Source organism: Gambusia affinis, linkage group LG22 (genome assembly GCF_019740435.1).
Source record: "Gambusia affinis linkage group LG22, SWU_Gaff_1.0, whole genome shotgun sequence".
Taxonomy (NCBI): domain Eukaryota; kingdom Metazoa; phylum Chordata; class Actinopteri; order Cyprinodontiformes; family Poeciliidae; genus Gambusia; species Gambusia affinis.
In genome coordinates this window covers 8,573,388-8,595,655 of record NC_057889.1, presented here as the reverse complement: position 1 = coordinate 8,595,655, position 22,268 = coordinate 8,573,388, and the positions used below count along the sequence as shown (strand labels likewise).

The 22,268-nt window shown below is 38.6% G+C and overlaps 1 protein-coding gene across 2 annotated transcripts in view; it reads right to left on the bottom strand.

Annotated features, from left to right (window-relative positions):
• The window catches only part of LOC122825793 (glutamate receptor ionotropic, kainate 2-like), an 81,724-nt gene that overhangs the window by 13,362 nt on the left and 46,094 nt on the right, over window positions 1-22,268 (bottom strand). For both annotated transcript variants that reach the window (XM_044107350.1, XM_044107351.1), the window contains exons 7-12: window positions 10,183-10,326; window positions 9,300-9,407; window positions 9,059-9,172; window positions 8,749-8,955; window positions 5,970-6,193; window positions 1,173-1,291 (exon numbers count right to left, since the gene is read on the bottom strand). In XM_044107350.1, the coding sequence (XP_043963285.1) occupies window positions 1,173-1,291; window positions 5,970-6,193; window positions 8,749-8,955; window positions 9,059-9,172; window positions 9,300-9,407; window positions 10,183-10,326 (916 nt within the window). The remainder of the gene's footprint in view (window positions 1-1,172; window positions 1,292-5,969; window positions 6,194-8,748; window positions 8,956-9,058; window positions 9,173-9,299; window positions 9,408-10,182; window positions 10,327-22,268) is intronic.

The window sequence follows — 22,268 nt, the reverse complement described above, 5'->3', positions numbered from 1 at the left end:
AAACACCACACGACTGTATCAATTAAACTTGCTTTCAGAACTCAGAGTTTTTTTGTTTTTTTTTTTAGCTCGAGTACATCTGCAACTGGTTTCAACAGTGTATCACTCAAGGGACCTCTGAACACCAGACGATTTCAAACACTTCAAACAAGCTAAATTATCTAGAAGCGAATCCTTTAATTAATTCAAGAGAAAGCCGAAAGTACTGTCTAATACGTCTGCTGGGAGGAGAGTGTTTGCATAAATCAACGATTTCAAATCAAACACAGTCAGTATCGATTGTTCAGAACAGTATAGAGAAGTGAGAGCCAGAGAGTCATGCACCCAAGGTAACCTCATCCTGACTCCACACCCAGCTGAGCTCAAGGTGCTGAGAGGCCACTGGCAAGAGAAGAGGAGACTGGATATTGGCAGTTGTGTAATCACAGCCTTGTAATCTCCAAAGTATTAAGGTTAGTGCTGCCGTCACATAAACGGTGTGTTTTAAGTTTTCCTCCGAGCTGGGCCAAAACACACAACATAAATTATTCAATAAAACTTTAGAGATAAGAGAAAAAAAAATGCAGCAATTGAACTAAGCTCCAGGATTTCAACGATTGTTGGGAAGAGCAGATGGAAACCGTAACGTTGGAGCCTTTGTAAATTAATTGAGTGTAAGAGACATAAAAACAAAAGCTTTTAAGAATGTGTGAAATGTGCTCTAATGTTTCTTTGATGTGACATGAAAGATTTCATTTTCTTTTTGCTCTGAAAATCAAGTGGCAGAAAATATATTTTCAAGTGATTCAAGCCTTCAGTTGTTTTGCTAATTTGACTCTAAATGACAGTATCTAATTTTGGAGTTCACTTTATGGAGAACGGACATTAAATTTGATGGTGTCATCATTCTACATCTGTTACCTTTCATGATTTATTGTAAAGAAACCATTACCTGCCACCTAAACACAATCATTCTGTGTAGATTGTAAAATATCAAAAGTTTATTGGTATTTTGTGACAAAATGTATACTATTTCAAAATTTTGTTTTTGTCTGTGTTTACAAAAAGCTGCCAAGTATTCTTTGACGTCTCTTTTGCGAGTGGCCTTTCAAAGCATCCAGCCCTCAAGGACAGTGGGGTGCAGAGAGCTTCAGCTCCCCAGAGCAACTGTTGCCACAGGCTGAGGCAAATACCTTGCTGCATGAGAGCCCCAACTCCAAACCAGAAACTATTGAGCAGTGTGAAATTGTTTTCCACTACATCTGAGTCTGGGTTGCATGGATGCGGGTTGTACCACTCATATGGGCTAAACCTACAGGAGAAAGAGCAGAAAGACATACCGGTCAGTATAAAGAGCACAGAACACTGAATTCCATGATGCAAATCAATGAGAAAATAATACTTTGAAGCAGCGGAAATAAAGGAATTGTAAATGTTTTTGTTTTTTTTTATCTTAGAAAACAGCGTTCCTGCACAAAAGAAAGAAAATCATTCATGTTTTCACTGAAATCAACAGATTGGCATAATTAAATGTCATCGGATTCTTGTGGAACAGATCATTATGCTGAAATAACACTGTCACTGATGATAATGTCCCAGTGCATGATGATATTGGCCATCATCACCGTTAAACTTACTCCGGAGCATTTAAATGTTTCCTCAGCAGCTGCAGTCTCCGTTTGTCTGCAAATACAATGTGTTCCTCTCTTTCTTTCCTCCTCACAACAGAGATCTCATGTGTTCTTCCAAGCAGCTTTTTCTTGTTCTCTCAGAGCCCCTCTCCTGCTTTCCCCAATCCTCGATGCTCTCATTCCCCTTTCATTCTAACAACCAACTGTTTTTTTTCCCTCTCTTTACCCCCCAGGGCTTTGCTTCCCCTATGAACCTCCCCCTCTTACCCCCATTCATCTGCTGCCTGTCTTGGCAGATTGTTGGTGTCTCCGGGTCACTTGTGGACATTTCCCATTTATTATCCTAACGAAAAGTGGCATGGCATTAGCACAAGGTGATTGGGTTAGTGTTAAGCATGGGGAACTGATTGAGTTTGTGCTGAAGTGGTTGATAGAGAGAACATTGCTTATGCAGAGTCAAGGGGTCCGTCAGGTAATGCTGTTGAGGAGCTTTTTCTGCAACTTAGTGCATGCTAATAAGCCTGTGGCCATGTCTTAAAGGCTTAGACTGTTTAGAAAAGTGATGCCAATTTGTCAGCTGTGGCTTTTAGAGATGCAGAAGGAAAGACACATTGCTTGGATTGTTTGGACGGCTTGTCTGGGTGGAGATATTTAATGACAGAATGCCATATCAAGCAGATTAACTCAAAACTGGCTTTTACTAAATCTTGCATATATAAAAGTGTGACAGAATAAGGTTAAGATAAGAGCGGTGATATGGATACTCTCTCTATATATGTACATGTATGTAAAGTGCTTGAAGTATTTTGCATTTTGTTGTGAAATTACAGACTTTGCGACAGTTTATTATATAGGGATATGTGTGACCGGCCAACATAAAACAACATAATTATAAAGTGGAAGGGGAATGTAATGCTTTTCGTATTGGAAACAAACGCTCCACATCATCCTTGGGCATGCTACCCTCTCGGTGAACAACAGGAGGAAATTGAGGAGGAAATTTATCATCCAGAAGGAAAGCGACTCTGAACTCAGACAGAGCTTCTATAAAGTCATAAAATCAAAGCATATTCATATGACCTAGAGAATGACCCAGTCAACTTCAAGATCAAAATCAGGGATCTTTGGCTCGACTTGAATATCAATGTTTGCAGATGTCCTCTACTCAGTTTGACTAAGTTTAAGCTGTTTTGCAAAGATTTTTAGTCTGCAGATCTGCAAACATGCAGTCGTAATTGAAGTAAACAGTGGCTGACAAAGGAAGGCTCAAGATGAATGACTGTCAAACCTTCCAGATTTTTATTCACAAAATCTTTTGAATAAAAATTTTGTGTACAATTTTCCTTTCGGTTCCCCATTGTGTGTTACTCTCTATTGATTTATTTTTTTAAAAACAAATCCTTACAAAACATACTGGACTTTATAAAAATGGCAAAATATGGACAGGATCAATGGGTATGCATATGTTTTTAAAAACGCTGCATGAGGGCCGCAGTGCTTGTGCATTAGTTTGATATTTAAGGAAAGCAGTGTGTAACACTTCCTCAGGTGAATCAAAATGTCAATGCAGGACGTGACCGGACTGTGTCAGCAAGAACAGTCTGTCCACAATTACAAAGTGAGGGATATTATGGTGGGGTTGCAGTGCATAAACCTCTCATTACACAGATGAGTGCACATTTAAGACTTCAGTGGTGCAAAGAAACACAGGTGATGGTCTGCAGAGATGTAGAGGGAAGAAAAAGTGATTATTCCCGGTGAGTCATCTTTCACTGGGAGGAGGGAAAGGGGACTTGAATGCTTGATGCTTTGAGAGCATAATGCTGGCATGGTTTGCTTTTACTTGTCCCTTTAGAGGAAAGTACCCCCACAAATCAATAATGTTTATGTAACCTGGTGAAATTTTTCAGTCTTATTGGATTTCCATTTTTCTAATTTTTTTTTTTTTTTTTACTCTCAAAGACTTTATTCATGCAGAAATGTCACTGCAGGCTGTTTGTTGCATAGTGCATCTGACAAACAAATCCCAAATCTGGCAATCTGTGATGAAACAAAGTGAAAGGCTATTGCGTGATAACTGGGGATGTAAATACAGACATGTCATTTGATATCACTTTAATCTTTTCTTTAATCATGGTTGGTTTATTAGCTATCCGATTTAAGATGCATTTAGAATGCAGCAACATTTATGAGATGTTGCCCTTCCTTGGCAGCTTTTTGCATTTCTGTCCCCTTGAGAATCATTTGTGTGGACATGGCAGTGATGACACACTATAATTCTTCCTGTCAACACCATCAGGATGCCTGATTTACTGGAATGTCAATGAGCTCCGTCTCCTTGGAACCACTGGCAACAGTAATGACACAATGGCCTTGTGCAGCAAAGTGGGTTTCAATTTGTTTGCTTGCACATGCTGTTTTCCTACTCTTTCTTCTTCTTGCGTTCACTGACTCATTCCTGTTGCTGCAAGAACCTTTATAGTCGTGCAGGTTCTGCAGAAGGGCCTGCATATTCACGTCGACACCGTCACATCCATCTCCGAGTCAAACAGTTATGTGGATCTTCACAGTTATTACTTCTAATGTGAAGCTGCAGCCTGAGGCAGACCGAGGGCGACGTAAGATGTATGCAGACGGCAAGGCTGCGGGGTGTAGATCTATAAAATGCACACTTGATTGGATTGTGTTTGTGTCTGTCAGTGTCTACATGTGTATGCTGAACGTACGATGGCGGCTCTGTACGACCTTTGCCTGTGGCTGGCCTGTATTCCTGCAGAGCAACATCATGCACACCAATCAGAATGCGGGGGGCTGGAAGGGTGTGGAGCGGTGTGAGTGGATGTGGTACAGGCAGACGTAAGGTCACCTCCTCAGAATCAGCTCATGGGACATGTTGGATTGCAAGCTGAATCTTAAGAGAACGGTCCCCCGTCTTATTTTTTCCTTTCTTTTCACCTGTCCTAACAATATTAGCACAAAACAAGCCATTACCTTCCTGTTGGATTCAATTTCTCGCACTGGGCTTATAGATTTGTTGTCTTTCCCACCTTGTGCCAAGTGTAAATGTTGTCTTGGTGAGGTCTTAGAAACTGCAGGCACCTGAAGCTTGCTGCAAAGACGTCTGAAAAGTGCTTTAAAAAAAAGCTGGAAAAAACAGTAAGTTGCGCAAATATGTAATAAAGCGTTTTCAATCATCCATTCTTCGGGAGAGGAGGTCATGTTTTGTCTTGCCAATTTTGTGATCTGAGAGAACGTTATTTACTTTGTAAATAATAGCACCGATCAATTCAGCTCCAAACAGAGCTGGAAGAAACCACTAAGCGAAATGTGTTTTTTCTTTTTTCCTTTCTATTTTTATTTTTGTGCTTTGAAATGAGATAGCTTACTTAGTCAAGAAAAATGTGTGAGTAAATTGAGTCAAAGACACAAATCCCCAGTGAGATTGAGGTGTTTAGTGTTTTATTGTGCAAAACTGGGACTTCATAAGCTCACACCACTCACTCTATTTGCAGGGGATTAAAGAAAATAATATACCCTGCTTTTGGGGGGATTGTTTAATCAATCTGGCGGCTGTGCAATCAATACTACAATTATGAGAAAACCAACTCAGCAAACTGAAGAGAACACTGTATTTCAGATGTGACTGCATATTTATAGGCTGGTAGAAATAACCAGGTACATTTGCATGACTGATGTGGTATGCAATGAACATAACGCATATCATAAGCAGAGAAAAAGAAGGTGGTAATTTCATAAAACTACAGAGGGTTTGCTGTATTTGAACCAGAATACATTTTACAGTAATTTTATGGTAATTACTTACCCTGACCAACTGCAGAAACAAATGCTCGTAATTTGCATATTCTGAACTAACTTAGGTGACAGTTGCTGCTTTCCTCTCGTGTGATCATTTTGCCAGTAACATTTACTGAGATATGCATTAAACCCAAACCTCTCAGGATGAAAGGAGAAGAGCCCTAGGGTTAACACACATCACATTGCATCAGCTATGCATCAGGAATTTAAGTGTGAGAGGTTCATCAAGATAGAGTAAGAACCGTCCTCCACACATTTCTTACCCTTGATCAGGAGATATGGCAGCTGCATTCACAGTAGCAGTGTTTGTGGAAAGGCACCTTGTATGACATAAGCTACATTCACAGACCACACTAATACAGGTCTTAGTGTATATAAAGCAAATAATTTGTCCTCAAATATCTTTTTATCGTAACTACAGATCAAAAAAGACATTTTCCTGTCCCAGGACAAAGTAACGCCTGTATGTCAGAATAAAAGCCAGACAGGTTGGCAGGAAGAAAATTGGTAGGAGGGATAAAATCGGAGGGATTGACATGTTACCTGGCTATGACAAACAGCACACAACTGACACCCAAGCAAGCCAGCAGAATATACATCCAGATATCCGGAGAGAGCGGGTTGAGGAAAGAGAAGACCCCCGGATTGGTGCCGTTGGGCTTGCGGTATAGGATACTTATCCCCAGGGTCATGTAGGGCTTTGAGAAGTCAATGACTTTCTCCCTGACGTAGGTGATGGCCAGAGGAGCAACAGCAAGGTCTGCTTTCTGCAATCAGAAAGTGGAGTTAGCTTTTTTGGGGGGAAATTACATTACACATAATAGATGTAGACAGACAAACAATGGAACAATCAATCTAATGACCAACTGAACAACTGCCCAATTGATCAACCAACCAAGAAACTATTAGACCAGCCAATCAACAGGCAAGAAAAAAAATCAACAGTGCAATCAGTCAACTGGATGGACAAGCTGGCACCAGAACAATCAACCAACCAATCAAACAAACCGACCAAAATTTAGGTCATTCATCAAACAACAATAAACGACTCTCAAAGCAGCCTGCCAACTAACAAATAACCAAATAAATAATAAATGAATGTTATTAATATAATTACATAAGTAATGACTGATTTCCATCAGTTAGACCTTTCAAATTACAATGAAGAAAATAACCAATGAAGAAAAAAAACAAGAAACTGGCATTGATAGTGCTTCAGCTAAACAGAGATTTTCTGGAAATTACAGGTATTACGTCTAATCCTTCTTATGTTGCGCCAAAGGTGAGTCACAGAGGCAACAGTCTTTGCTGTAGATTAATGTGTGACAAATTAACCTTGTGTCCCCTCTGAACATAACATTAGACCCTTGGGCTCCTGCTTAGCACTTGTGCCTGAGTATTTTTACATAATCCTTCCTAGAATTATTTAATTTTGTACAGCAGCTGTGTGTACCCCATTTAGTTTGAGTTCTTAGTCAAGACATTCTTTGATGTTGTGGTTGGCACTGATTTCTTCTCCTCATGGCTATCATTGCTCAGATAATAAAAAAACACCAGCTTGTATTTTGTACAAGCATTGCGGGGTATTTTTATAATCTACTCAAATTATTCCAATAGTTTTTACCAACAGTAGGCGGCACTTAGTTTCCATGACACTGTTCACGTGTGGCTATCGTTAAGGTGTAAAAAATATTCCCACAGGCAGCAATGATGGATGATGTTTTTAGATATTTTGAATTGAAGGGGTTATTTTTATATAGCCACATTCTGGGTCTCTTGGTGTAAAGATTAGTCCTAATAACTTTGTAATTAGTACAACTTTAGGGCTTTGTTTTTCTCAAACACAGTGGATTTAGACATTTATGATATCTCATCTTGACTTTGTTTATAATTGACTTTGAGATTTAATAAAATGTACATATTAATAGAGTTTACCGATTTAAGTTGCTTTAAGATTTTAGTTGTTTAATAACATCAAAGACTAGATGTAAATTCTCCAACGACTTGATTCTGCCTATTGTAAATAATCTATAAATACAATATGCTGTTAATGACTTAAATAATCTAAACTTAACTATATACTCACTGGCCACATTGTTTATACCATTGTTAATACCATTAGCAAGTTAGTCAATCACAAGGGAGCAACTCTATTTAGGTATCTAGACATGATGAAAATGACTTTATGAACTGTAGAGTTTGAGAATGAGGAACCAGGGAAAATTAAGTGACTTTAAATGGGCCATGGTTGTTTGTTCTTAGGTTTTCAGAAAGCGCTGAATTACTGGGATTTTCACACACAACCGTCTGTCAGATTTACAGACAATAATCTGAAAAAGATAAATATCCAGCAACAGTTATGTTGTGTTGTCAGTTATGTTGTCAAACATGCCTTTTTTGATGTGAGCTATAGTACGAGGAGTCAACACTGGGTGCCACTCCCGTCAGCTAACAAGTAGAAACTGAGGCTATGAAATACACACAGGCTGTTGCCTGGTCTGACAAGTCTTGATTTCAGCTGCAACATTCAGATGACATGACTGGTTACAGCGGTGTATTGGAAAAAGTTACCTTTTATTCCGCTTAAAAGTAACTCAATACTTTTTAAATTCAAAAGCCTACCAGAGTAATAATGCTGACCATGTCCAACCCTGTATGACCATGGTATACCCCTCTCCTCATGGCTGTTTCCAGCAGGTTAATGAGTCATCTCACAAATCTTGAATTCTTGAACATGACAATGAGTTCCCCCTACTCCACTGATCTCCACAGTCACTAGATCTCAATTAAACAGAGCACTTTTGGGATGTAGTGGAACGGAAGAGTTGCATAATGGATGTGCAGCTAACAAATCTATGGCAACTGTTTGCATTGTTTGTCTGTCTATATCTATTATGTGTAATGTAAAGCATGAAAGTAATTCTTAAGGGGGTAAAAATGGTCCAAATATGTATCAGCAAGGTGGACTTATTGAAATGGCTGGTAAGTGTAAATTATGAGTAATAAAACCTGACACTTCAGAATAACTGATTTTACAATTCTGTGTTTTTTGAAAGAGCTAAGGTGATGTGAATTTATTGTTAATTGACTTAGTCATTAATTCACTAAAGCTGTCTGAGTTTTTAGGTTTGTATTACAGTTACATAAGGGATACAAATAAAAACAGTAGGACTGAAGTGTAATCTCATTTTGAAGACATGCTGTGTTTTCAAATGAGGTTTTTAGAAAAGATGAGCTCAAGTTTCATACAAGGAGCAACAACATACACCTGTGCTTCCAGCAAAAATACACATGGAAACTGCCTTTGTGAATGTTGACTCACATGGTCCATGAGCTCCCGCACCATGCCGTTCCACTGGCCTGTACCCTCGTCCAGTGATCCATACTTCCCATCTTCCACTAATCGCACCTCGTAGCGAAACCCAAGGATACCAGAGAGTTCTCTCAACAAGTCAATACAATACCCCTCAAAGCGGTCATTCCCATATAGAGGCTTGTCCGATTTCTTGAACATCACATACGGCTCCTCCTGTCAAGAAAACACATGCTGGTGTAGAAATCAGAAGGGCTTTTTCAGCTGACATATTTCTATACTGTAAGTGTGCAGTGCTTGTGTGTTTTCTCTCGTCTACCAGAATGGTGGATACACGCAGGGATTTGTTTGCCAGGGAGTCAGTGATGTTGGATGTCTTGCTTTTGTGAGTCTCTGTCATATTTAGACCGCTGGGAGGATCCCACGTTCCAATCTGTTCAAACAGTTTAGTGTCAAGTTCACATCACCTTTTGTGACTTCAAAGCAGCAAGAGAAACATTTTGTTTTTAGCTAAAGCTTTAGAGATCACTCAGCATCAATGGCACTAATTAAGGACACACCTTTTCCAGCCCTTCCTCCTTTAGGCTGATGACGTCTAGATCAAAATCTGTTCTGAGCCCATTGGTCTTGTTGAATAGAACGCGTCCCGTCAAACCATCCCAGTGAGCCTGGAAGCAGAAATATACTGAAGTCTCACAGCTCCACAATAGCCTTCCTCAAGAAAAAATTATCATTTTTTCTTCTAAACTTAACATTTTTCTCTACTAATTTCTAATTCCAGCTGGCTCTCCCTTCATCATAACAAGAAACAATAAAGCAGCAAGAACAGAGACAGGTTTGACAGGTAAGAGTTCATTATGCATGTGGTTCATTGGGCTTGAAGTTTAACATCAAAGCTGTTGGGAGGAACAGACGGGCGTTGAGAGCAACGGGAGAAGCAGGATGAGGTGTGGATGCGGGGGGTGGGAGGTTGTTGTGGTGGTAGAAGCACCGGCTGCACAACAATGGCTCATTGTGAAAATTACCTGCAATGATACCATCCGCAGAATGAAAGAGCTTTGTAGAACAAAGCAAATGGCTGACCTGACCAGAGTTAAGGAGACAGCAAGGCTTTGATAAAAACACAGGGGGAGATAAGCACACAGAAAATGCAGGGGTAAAGAGAATGAAACATCTAAAATAATTGTTATTGTGAGTAAAGCACTGTTTTCTTTGGATTCCATTTTCAAAAAAATTGCAGGGAATGTCAAGGTTGGGAATTGTTGGAGATGTTTATGTCCGTCTGATTATGATGATCACCACAAGTGACAAAAAGACAAAATGTTTTCGATAGAAAACAACACTGAAATTGTTAAGTGAAGAATAACACCGCATGAAACAAAAGCATGCAACAAAGAGCGAGCTCCAAAGACCAGCCCATCTGAAAGTGATGGCCGTTTTTACCTCTTTGATAAGGTTTATGAAACGACCTCCAAAGCGCCACGGCTTGTGGCGATTACACTGCAGAGAGCTGACGGTGATTTGCTGCGACTGCTGCACTGCCACCGCCACCACATGCACTGCGTCGTACATCAGAGCTGCGTCCGTCTGCAAACAAGAAGGTAACATTATCAGACATTTTTACAAGACCTGTTGACACCTCCATCTGAATGACCTTCCTTCTCCTCGTTTCATCACTTGCGGAAGGAACATAAGAAACTATTTAAAGTCTTCTGTGTCTCTCTTCACTTGCGGGGAACTTAAATCAGGATTATCACCAGCAGTAAATGCCCTGAACAAATGGCACTGTGTCTTAGCCTGTTAGTAAAAATATCCGACCAGTGTCTGAGGCAATCAGAAACCTCTGCTAGACAGAGTCTTTCAGTGGAAGGCGGGCCTGTCAGTGTAAAGACTAATGGGGCCTGATGGGTGTGCCTATTTTCCACAGAAACCCGCCACCAGTGGAGACAAGACCATTTTTGACAGGCCCACTCTGTATGCAGGTACAGAAAATGAAAAATAAAATGACTGAAATGCACATTGGATTACATAACACAATTACATGATGCAGGGCGATGTCTTTTATCAAAAGATTTCACATTAAGTCAGGTTATAACCACAAAATGTATGTATCTTATTGTCATTTCCTGCAATAGAGAAACACAAAGTAATACATAACTGAAGGAAAAGAATACCTAATTTTTTGTTTTTTTGGTTTTACCAATTAAAGCATATAAGCTATGTAGTGCATTGATTTCAGCCATCCTGAATCTTCACTTTGAAGGACTATTTTCAGCTGCACATCTTTCAATAATACCTCTGTCAGGTTTGCACATCTGAAAGATAATTTTGTCCATCTCATGATTGAAGATGTCAATCCATATAAGTCTTTTCAAATGACTGTTGAGGTTTCTGTTTTGAACTCATTCTAATAAAAGAACATAGTTTGATCTAAACCAGTTAATTTTAATGTTAACTGTGTGTTTGGGGTTGTTGAACAGCTGTGGGCCTCCTGGAGGATTGCTCTGTGTTTAGTCCCATTAATATTCTCATTGTATTTCCCATTGCATGATGCAGCCACTAATAAGTTTCACAGTGGGGATCATGTGCTTGGACTGACTGTTCTGTTGATATCCACCACATACTATGACTAAAATATAGATTACAAAGTTTATCTTTGGTTTCATCTGACTAGAGAACCCTTTTTCTCAGGTTTGCTGCGCCAACCTCATGGATTATGGCAAACTTTCTTAAATTCCTTCTTACGGCTGTCTTTCAGCAATAGCTTTCGTCTCATCACTTATTCATAAAAGCCAGATTTGTAGTTTCCTATCAATAGATTCTCGCGTCTGAGAAGTGAATCTTTACAGCTCTTCCACAAACCTCTGAGTCTGTAAGAGAACATCTGTATTTATACTGAGAATAAATTAATTTAGCGGGACTGAATCCAGATGCTCTACACAGTTTTCAATTTTTTTATTTGCCACACATTTGAACATGTATCATTCCTGTTTCACTTCACAATCACGCGCTATTTTGTTCTAAATCCCACTAAAGCGCATGATGCTTGTGACTGCAACTTGACTTGTCCACCAGAGCTTCTACACAACTCTGGAAATAAGTCATAAATCCTGTAAATTCTCTAGCCTACTCTGACATGCTGGGATTTCTCTTAACTGCTTCAGCAGGCACACACACGAGTTCCCTGCATGCTATCTGTCCACTCAGTTTGAGACACTCCACATTTACTCTTGTCAGGTCAGTTCAGGTCCTTTTTACATGGTCCCATGCAGGCTGAAATACACTGCACTGATCATATTTGACAATTCCTTGATGACTAACTTGCAAGGTGATATGAAAAATTCCTCCAAGGACTACAACTATTCAGTATTTGTCTTTCCTGTCAGAGATGGTGAGCAGGGTTGCAGCTCATCTCATGTTGGTTCCCTGTGGGATCTATTTTTACATGGAGCAGGAAAGGGATATATGAAGGCTTCCAGCAGGGCAAAATTATACTCTATACAGTTTTTTCAAGCCTTATTAATGGTTACAGGGTAATTACAGAAATCAGTCTTGCACCGAACAGCTTGAGTCAATGATAATTTGATTACATTTGAGGATAGCAAAAAAAAAAAGGAGATGGATTTTTTTCCCCTCAGCTTTTAGAGGTGGTAGCTGCTGATGTAAAAGGCAGCAAATAATTGTAGAAATCTCTGGACTGATCAATCCACCACTGCTTTGCAGAGGAAGAGAAGGGCTAAGGGCAATGTCTGCCTCCTCCTTGTATCAGCCAGCAGTGTGTCAATGTGGCGATTATGACAAAAGCTGATTATGAAAACAGTGTGTAATTTCAATGCTCTATTTATTGGATGAAGGGGAGCTTAACACGCACTCTCCAAATAATATTTTCTCAACTAATAGGGAAGTTTGTTATGGAGTTATCTTTCAATTACTGAGTTATTTAAAGTCAAGTTGGTGGATTAAATTCTCTGTGTGTGTGCGTGTGGGCATGTGTGTGTGTGTGCGTGTATGTCCCAAAGCTAAAAGTCTGCAAAGATAAAGACAGTAATATTCACATGCTATTAGAAAAGTACATGTTTCCCTGTCAGTCTATTTATTTTACAGATTTAATGAATATAATTAATTATTTTGCCTGTCTCTTATGCTTTTGTTGGCCACAATCTGGATTTTCTCCTTTCAGCAATAATCAGTTTAATTTCCCTTTCGTCTGCCGTCAACTGTATGCCCTGAATTTTCAGTTAATCAGCCTGGCTCTAAATTTATTCAGGAGGAGGAAAAAAAGCACTTCTGGGAATAAATATCTGACAGCTTGTTTGACAGAAAAACAGATACAGTCTGAAAGTTCAGCCTGGAAGTTTATATTTAGTTTACTTTTGATTCTGAAATATGCCTGAGTCTGAAATCCAGCTGGATTGCTTTAAGCGCAGCCTTGATATGTGACAGCAGGCTGACAATTCATTTTATGAAAGCTTAAAAGACCAACTTTAACTTCTTCTGCGCTGCTTTTTTCTTCTCCATGAAGTTCTTTGACTCTACTTTGTAAACGAGTCCTCATATAAAAAACAAGAAAATAAATTACTTTGATTTTTGTCTCCTCTGTGATAAAAATAAAATCATTTTTGGTTTTCCTATCACAATATTGTTTTTTTATTTTATTTTTTGCTGACTTAGATGAGACCTTTGCTATAATTTAATGCTGTTTTTTTTTATTCTACAAAAATAGCATAAAAACTAGTTATGGGGCAAGGAATTGATGCAAATCACTAAATAATAACAGTGAAACCACAGGGTGAACAGTACTGATGTTGTTCAGGTGCTGTTTGATCAGTCCATATACTGTACAGTACACATACCGTCGTGAAAAAATGAAAAGACGTCCTATAAAAGTTTGTGTGTTTTTGAAACCTACATAAGAACAAGTACATGCATCAATCATAGCATTTCAAAATAATCTTAAACAGAAAGGTTTAAATGAGGACAAGTATTTTAAGTTGCCATGATGAAAACTTTGTTATTCAACATTACTAAAGTGTATTTGCATAATTGCCGCGATTAAATACCAGACTTTCGGTCTGATGTGCTCTTTGACTGTTGAAGAGCAACCTTACCTCAAAAGCAGACTGCAAGAGGCTAAAAGACGTCTAAATGTCAAAATAATCATTTAAGTTTGAAAGAAGACATTTGCTAACATATTTTATTTAGGCATAATTTATTTTCACTAAAGGTTCTGGTTCACTGATGACTCCATAATAAAGACTCACAAAACCATTGGCAAATGTGAGGTCCGTTTTCTCTCCAATCTTCTTTGCAATGGGATTTATTTGTTATGCTGTTAATTGATGCTAACAAAATAATCAGATAGAGAAGATCTCTCTATTGTAAAGGTTTGAACAATAAAATAACACGCTAAAGCAAAATACATTGCATGTTTCTGGGTTATTTTCGTACAAACAATTAAAAGTGCAAATTGAATTCCTGGAATTCTGACATTTCACGTGTCGCAGCCATGCTGGATATTGAACTGCACATTAAGTGTCTCCAGGACTTCTCCCAACATCCTGTGTCAAAATTTTGACTTCAGTCGACATTCTATTTGGACTATTCTGACTTGGAATCTGGAGATTCCAGTTTCACAGAACACATCAAACACACCTTTGGAGAATACTGAGTGTTTCAAACCGCAATAATATATGGCGCGGGAGCTTGCTGTACTCTCTGCTTGCTCCCAGCTGCTTCTGCCTGAAACTTTTGTGCACTGATGATTAAAAACAAGCTTCTGAGTGTTCAGCCTTCTGCAGGTTGTCACTGTGGACAGCTTTGGATGGCATCTTCATCTAGTCATTTTCTCCTCTCTTGGATGGGGGGTACAGCTAATTTATTCATCATCTGACAGCATGTAAACCCCGGGTGACATCAGTACAAATGCATATATCATTACAATCCAAATCTATTATCATCTTGGCTTTACTGAATATTTTTAAAGGCAGAATGTTTTCTTGACAGTAGCAGTCTGGTATCAAAAATCTATTTGGCAGACTGCCAAAAGGATTGATCCCAGTCTGTGAGACAGACTGTATGCATACGTACAATGCATAAACACCCCTACTGCATCCAGTGGAGCTAAAGTGTAGTGTCTCTGCTTAAAAGGTCAGAGGTGGTATGAAAATAAGAATGTAAAGAGACATACATTATACTTGAAAGATAATTTAGTGGTCAGACTAATTAATGTAACATACATTTTGTAATTCAATGAGATGAAAATGTACTTAACATCTCTGAAAATATTGTATAGAGGAGCATTGTTAGTCATTTGAAGTTGCTAACACTTTTTGTACAAAATGAAAAAATAAACTAAAACAGGATACCAAGAAAGACAACAGCTAAAAAAAAAAAAAAAAAAAAAAAAAATTCTCATTTCCCAGTAAAATTTATTGGCTGCGTGGAGATGAAGATCATTATAAGTAATCCCTCTCATAATGACACTAATGCACTGTTTGAATAGATGGCATGAAATGAATCTAAGCATACCCATAAGGAAAAAAAAAAAAAAGATAGATTGAGGAACTTCCGTTAGGAACTTTGCGAGGTGTCATATGTTTAAAAGCACTCTGAAAATGGCTCATAAAGTGCAACCACAACAGTTTGTTAGCAGCAGTGTAAAAATGTTTTATCTGTGCACTGTAGAAGACAGGGCTTTGTTTACGTTCACATAAAAATTGATCAGATGCATCCTTTTATTTGCAGACGGGATATTGGCTGTGCAACAGTATAAATACAGATCTGAAAGCAATTGTGTTTGCCAAAATAATCCACCAATTCCACCATGGGCCTCTTTGTTTGACCAATTTAGTTCAGTCTTTTATTTTCTCCTACTCATTCTGACTTCTCTCTTCCTAGAAATTGTTCTATCCCCCCATCTTTTAACTTTACATGGCTGTGATACATCAAATTTGAGCGTCAGTTTCCAATTATTTTTATGGCAGGGATCTTTTTTCCCACTTTGGAGCCGAACAATCGCTTGCAAATCCCTATTTGCTGGAAACAAAAAGAGGCTGGCATCAAGTGGAAGCGAAGATCAAGGGAGAAAAAAAGATGAAATGATGGCTCACCGCTTTGGCAGATTGCATTCAATTTAAAAACAATTCAAGAGCTATCTTGATATTTATTACAGAGCCAAGCAAAGATCCTCTGGGGCATTTTAAGTGCTTTAAGTGGAATCAATTTTGCACCTTCGGGATACTCTGAAAAGGGAAAAGGTCTCAAAGAAGATACCCAGAACCTTCACATCCTCGTCTACTCTCTCGCTCCCCACCTTTCGACATCCTCCTTGAGTCCCTGCCATCTGGAATTGCAAAACCTCTCTTGGCTCAGTAAATATACCAGTCCTGAAGTCATTTCCTTCCTGTAACAACTCACTTTCCCTATTTCCCCTTATTCCTTTGTTCTTCTTTGCATTTTCTCCCTCTCATAAAAGCAATACGTGAGAAGCATGCAAATACTCACGTGCAAAAACCAATTAGGAAGATGTGTATGCACCGTGCAAACGCTTGAAAAAAACATGATCACTCCGAGACACAGTGACGAACCCCCAACTTGCAAGCTTCCCATCGGCATACCTCATTTGTTGTTATTGCTTGCCGTTTCCTCATTTAGAACAGGTGAGCCCCTCTCTACTACAGGAAGCTCTTGTATGCCAGTGTCTGTGTGTGTACGTGTTTACACAGATATATTCATTTCTGCAGCATAAGTATTCACACCACTTCTCCATCTGCGCACATTTCCATATGATAATGCAGCACCCTGAAAAGCGACATCTCCCTCTCTCCTCTTACCTCCTTCCAGACAGCTGTCCTCTTCCAGGCTTTCCTCTACATAATAAATAAACAAACACAATCAAATACCTGGCCCGGTGGTGGGGCCTCTACTGCTGGCACTGATGTGTAATGGAATTCCACTGTTCATACATATCATATACATATGATTAATGCTAATGTAATTAGCATGAGCCTATTATTCACCATGCATCACCGGGCTGCAGCTACAAGGCACAGGCAAGCTACAGCAACACATGAACTGGCAAGCCGAGGCGTTTACCACAAAAAATAAAACGCAACAAAAATCCTAGCAGCGCTGCCATCAGCCACAGAGTCACAGTGTCAGCGGGAGAGAGAGAAAGTCTTTGTTTTAGTGGAACTGAAGTCGCTCTACCCTCAGATCACATACGGACCCATGGGGTTTGATGATTTGATTGAAGAGGGAGGTAATTATTCATTTCATTCCGGAGTTTGTATGGATTTGTGCTGCTTCATCGAGCGCACAGTAAAAGTATTGCAGCGAAAAATAATGTCTTTTTTTTATGTTCAGGAGGCAAAATATTTCAGCAAACGTTTAAAGGAAGCTGCACACACATTTATTTCTACCCCTGACAACGGTATGTTAAAAGCTATAACATGAATTCAGTTTTTATTAGAACAGCATAATCTCACACTAACTGTTTTTGAAAAATCAAATCTTTAATACAAGTGCATTTATTCAGTGGTGAAATATGCCATGCCAAGAAAGCATATATATAAACAATAACACAACTGTAGGCACAATTAGTGGTATTCCTGTAGTCTAAAGCATTTTCTTCTATGAGATTTCAAAGTATATTATACTATTTTTTTAAAGAATTGATGGTGGTTCAAAAAATTGTGACACTAGAAAGTTTGCTTATTTATTCATAGAGGATTTTTATCCCCACATTTTTTCACTTAAACTCTAGAAGGATTCTACCATTTTCCCAGAGTGCTATTATTTAATGTCCTCTTACGTTTATGTATTTATCATGAGTGCAAAAAATGTGGCCAGACATTTTATTAGTAACATGCCAAGGTTAAAGTCTGCTCATAATGGACACCAGTGAGAAATATCTAGACTTTATCACTGCTGACCAGGAAGGTAATTGGAAGTAAAGTTAATAAATTAAAGTGAACTCGGCGAGGATGAAGATTTATTATGTCCCCAATCTCATTACCAGGAGTGACAATTTTGAAGAAATATATTCATTTGGCTAATACTGATTTGTTTGATAAAACCACAAAGACCAATATCTGTCTGTCCAAAGGCAAATCAGAAGCCAGCTGTTACGTTATTATCTGCAATAACAAGGATGAGATTAAATACAGCTTAGGGAGGTGTCTGATTGCGCCCTTATTCATTCAGCACGATGGCGATAGACGTACAGCCAGAGTCATAAATAACTGCTCCAGCGTCAACTGCAGGATAAACAAAGAGTGCGTAAACAGACGGTATGGCTCCAACGGCGCCCTCATCTCAAAATGTATGAGTCAGGCTGAGACAGACACTGAAACAGAGAATGAACTGTTGGGATGATGGAGCGTCGCCACTGGGTCAAGCCAAAGCAAAAGTGCCTCAAAATGTAATACCACAGAGAATCACTCAGGGCGCGTGATCCAAAATATGGTTGGGTTAAATGCTTAAGTGTCCCTTCCTGTACACAATTCCCAATCAGTATTTTTTTTCTCAGATATTGTTTTAAACATAAAAAAAATCTTTATAACAAACTGATTTACAGCAAAAGATCCTCCTTAGGCTTGAAGACACATGAAGACAATCCAGGCTGCAAACACTGATCATTTCATTTCCTCTTCAAAACACATTTTAGCTGAATAAAATGACAAAAAACTTACGGTAGTTATTTATTGCACAGTGGCTCTGGTTTCCTTATAGCTTAATAATCGCTTAATAAAATGACCCTTTTTTAGATTAGTAGGTGATTCCAAAAAAATTCTGCAAATTTAATGATTTTGATTTTATTTAACTCTTTGAATCAACTGGGATCCAGTGCATACAAGTGCCGTCTGTCATCAGAAACTACTATGAAAGCAAAGGCATCCATAATGTGCAGTACAATAGTTGTTGTTCCTCCCCATCAGCTATATTTAAGGTTTAAGTTCTTAATTATTTTTAATTAATCATTGAAATATTTTTATGTAATTAAACAGAACAGCTTTGGGCATATTATCAATTTTGTATTTATTTAAAATTATTAGAATATTTATATTTTAATTTAGTATCTTAAAGCAGCTTTTACTGATCTGTTATTTTTAGCCGTGTTTATTATTGTTACTGTAATTTTTATTGTTTAGATATTTACTTTATGTGAATCTTGGCACATGCTTTTGATCGGGTAAGCATATTTTTCTTCTTGTAGTGGATGTACATTTTATGTAGAATAGTTTACAGAATAATGTGCCATGGTTTTACAAACACCAAACTCATGCAGTTTGTGGTGCATTCTGCTGTGTTGGGTTTAAATGGGCTTTACATGAAAAGCTGTCATAAAAGTTTTTGCCTGACAGCATCTCAACTAATATCACAATTAGCATGAATCACAGATGCATTTGATTTTAAGACTACCGCATCACTCAAAACTACTTTTCCATCTGTGGTTGCTTTGGACAGCCTTCATTTTATTCAGTGAACTTAATAAAACAATTTAGGGATAAGCTGTTGATATATTTCAGCAATTACATAGATGATACTTCCCCTGCTGGTTTTTTTTTTTTGTCTTGCATAACCAAATAAAACATTATATATGCTAACAGACACTGTTATCGCTATTTATGATAAGTACGAGATACAACAAAATAAATTTATCCACAACCTTAGAATGTATTTATCACATAATAGTGGAGGCGTATCAGACTGACGCAGCAAAATGAGCAAAGAAGCTGTAACATTGCAATTATATAATAAATATTATGTATGTGGAGTCATTACCCTTGCAGAGTAATTAAAAACATAGCAAAAAATCCAGTAATAGCCATGTTGATTTTACTGCTTATAAATGAGCTATTTAGTATAAGGCTCTCATATTTCAATTTATACTGAGCAAATAAAATCTGAAATTAACTACTGGGGGGTTTATAAGGATTCTGTTTCTGTTGGTGAAAACACTGATTGTCATAAAAAGATGCTGATGTGACTCAGGTTTATCCTTCCCAAAATACCATAAACTGATTTAGAAAAAGCTATTTTTATGGTATTTAATGTGATTATTTTGAAATTATTTTTGCTTTCCTTTTTTGTGTCTGAAAAGTCTGCACAGACTTGGATTGCTGCCATAAATCTGGTGCCAAAGACCTTGAATAAGAAAACTGAGTCTGCATTGACAAAGTCTAAGAAGGACAATGAAAAAACGAAGGCTGAAAAACACTGAGATGAGACATATGTGATTTATGGGTCATTTTATATCTGTCTTAGGTCTCCTAGTGGAAAATGGAGAACAGGCAGTGTCAGATCACTTCAGTGGAAAAAAAAAAGCCCTGGAGTGAGATTCAGCCATTTTTTTCTCTCCTCCTCTCTCTTCCTCTCACTCTCTTCCTTCCTGACTTTTCCAACTCTGTCTATCTTTGCCTCTTTGCTCAATGTGTTCTGCTGGGGTTCCTCCTCCCATCAGCCTTACATCCCTTTTGTTGATTCTCTGCCTTCACCAGCTGCTCTCCACAGTATTTCACAGAACTGTGCGCCAGCATTGCTCAAAGTGGGGGATAAATGGCAGGATTTTTCGTTCCTCCTTCACTTTTCTTTCTGTGCAGAAATGTAAACGTTTTTATACTGCCACTTCCACATGCTGCGGCACCAGAGGAGTTCAGCTACATTTAATAAAGATTTTGACACTTCTTGGTTATAGATTCATCAGGATAGTAGGTGGATTTATTTGGCAGCTCATTCATGGCTTCACTCTAGATTTAACCTCTTTTTAATGAGGGATAAAAGACCATAGAGCAGAGCTTTAAAAGGTCCAGTGGGAGAAAAAGCTCTTAGATGTACGCGCACATAGATTGACTGAGCAATATAGTACTGTCAACAAAAATTAAGTGAGCAGTGAAACCTAAATTTTGTTTATAGAAATGTGCTCTAACTTTACTGAAATTATCTTTTTGTTGGAGAATAACTTCTTTGATCACTGGTTGTTCATATTTGCGTGTGTGTGTGTGTGTGTTTGTGTGTGTGCACGCGTGTGTGCTGCCTTATAGCTTAGAAAAATATGCCAGTACTCGTTGCTTTGCAGCATTAGTAACTTTTGCTATGCAAAATGAGATAGTGAAATATTAATTCTGTTATATAATTAAATTTACTGAAGTGACTCAGTGGTTCACTAGATTGCATCTGATTCAGCCAAAGAGGTGGACAGGCCACAAGAATAAAATTGGATAAAGATGGCTGATGGAGCTTGAGAAGTCATAACAATAGCAGTGATGAAAAACAAAAAGCCAAAGGTAGTAGTCTCTGCATATAATTGCATGCATGTGAATGTGTCATGTGTGCAGCCATTCATCAATGTTATGCGTGTGGATGGTGTCAGCATGTTCTTGTACACATGTGTTTACAGAAGTGGAGGCAGAGTTTGTCTTTAGTTAAATTGTAGTGGGGGGTTTTCAGGGACCCTTGCCAGATTTGCAGGCAGCCCTTATTGGAAACACTGAGGAGTTTCGGGAGTCGCTGCTGGGTGACCTCCGCTGCTGGAGTCACTGCTGGCTGGTTGGTAGAGCTCCAACCTAACACCATCAAACTCATGCAGTATAATTTTGACCCCCACTGACTGCAAGAAGGAAACCCCAAACACAACACTAACTGAAAATTGAAACCTCCATCCACCAACAACAACACTGCAGCCCAGAAAGAATCAAGTAATTTGGAATAGTCCTCCCTGAACTCTGTCCCTTTCTTGCCTTGCTGTCAAAAATTGTGCTGACATTTTATTAAAGAAGAACAAATAGTGTTAACTTCTATAACAGACCTTGAAATTGGGAGAAAACTATTCACACAGCACAGTGTTTCTCAGTCCTGGTCCTGAGGGACCACTGCCCTGAATACTTAGGTGTTTCCCTTCTACCGCACACTGGGCCTGAATAAATAGGAGATTAACAGGCTTCTGCAGCACTTGATAATATGGCAACATTGACATAGACACAAACAACTATCTAGGCCCTAAGTTCGAATAGTTTCCCTCTTTCTTTTGTCTGAGTTTGAATTTTTATGAAGTTTTGATTTAGTTTGAATTTGCAATGCCCTAAAAAAAAACCAAAACAATAAATCAGGTAATTGGGGTAATAAATACAATTTAATACTGTGGTGTCTGCATATGCAAATTCATTTTATTTACAGCCACAATGTGGTAGACTAAGTGACAGACTGCTTCAGCTGTCCCTTGAGCCAAGCCACTCGGCTGCATGGTTAAAAATATCTCAAACTGTGATTGCACACAACAAACATCAAATACATTGCAGTGCCTAACTATTTTATTAGGCCTGACAAAAGAGGCTGCGATTGCTCAGAGCTGTGGTGTCCCACATGACCCCTCAGGCAGCAGCATGGAGCTGGCAGCGCAGTCCAGTTCAGCGTCCTCTCCAATAAATGCCACCCTAACCAACATACATCTGATTAAATAGCCATTTTACATGATAGCCCGTCATCGTTTCCAATCAATCTTCAGACAAATGTGGCTCGAAGGACTTTTG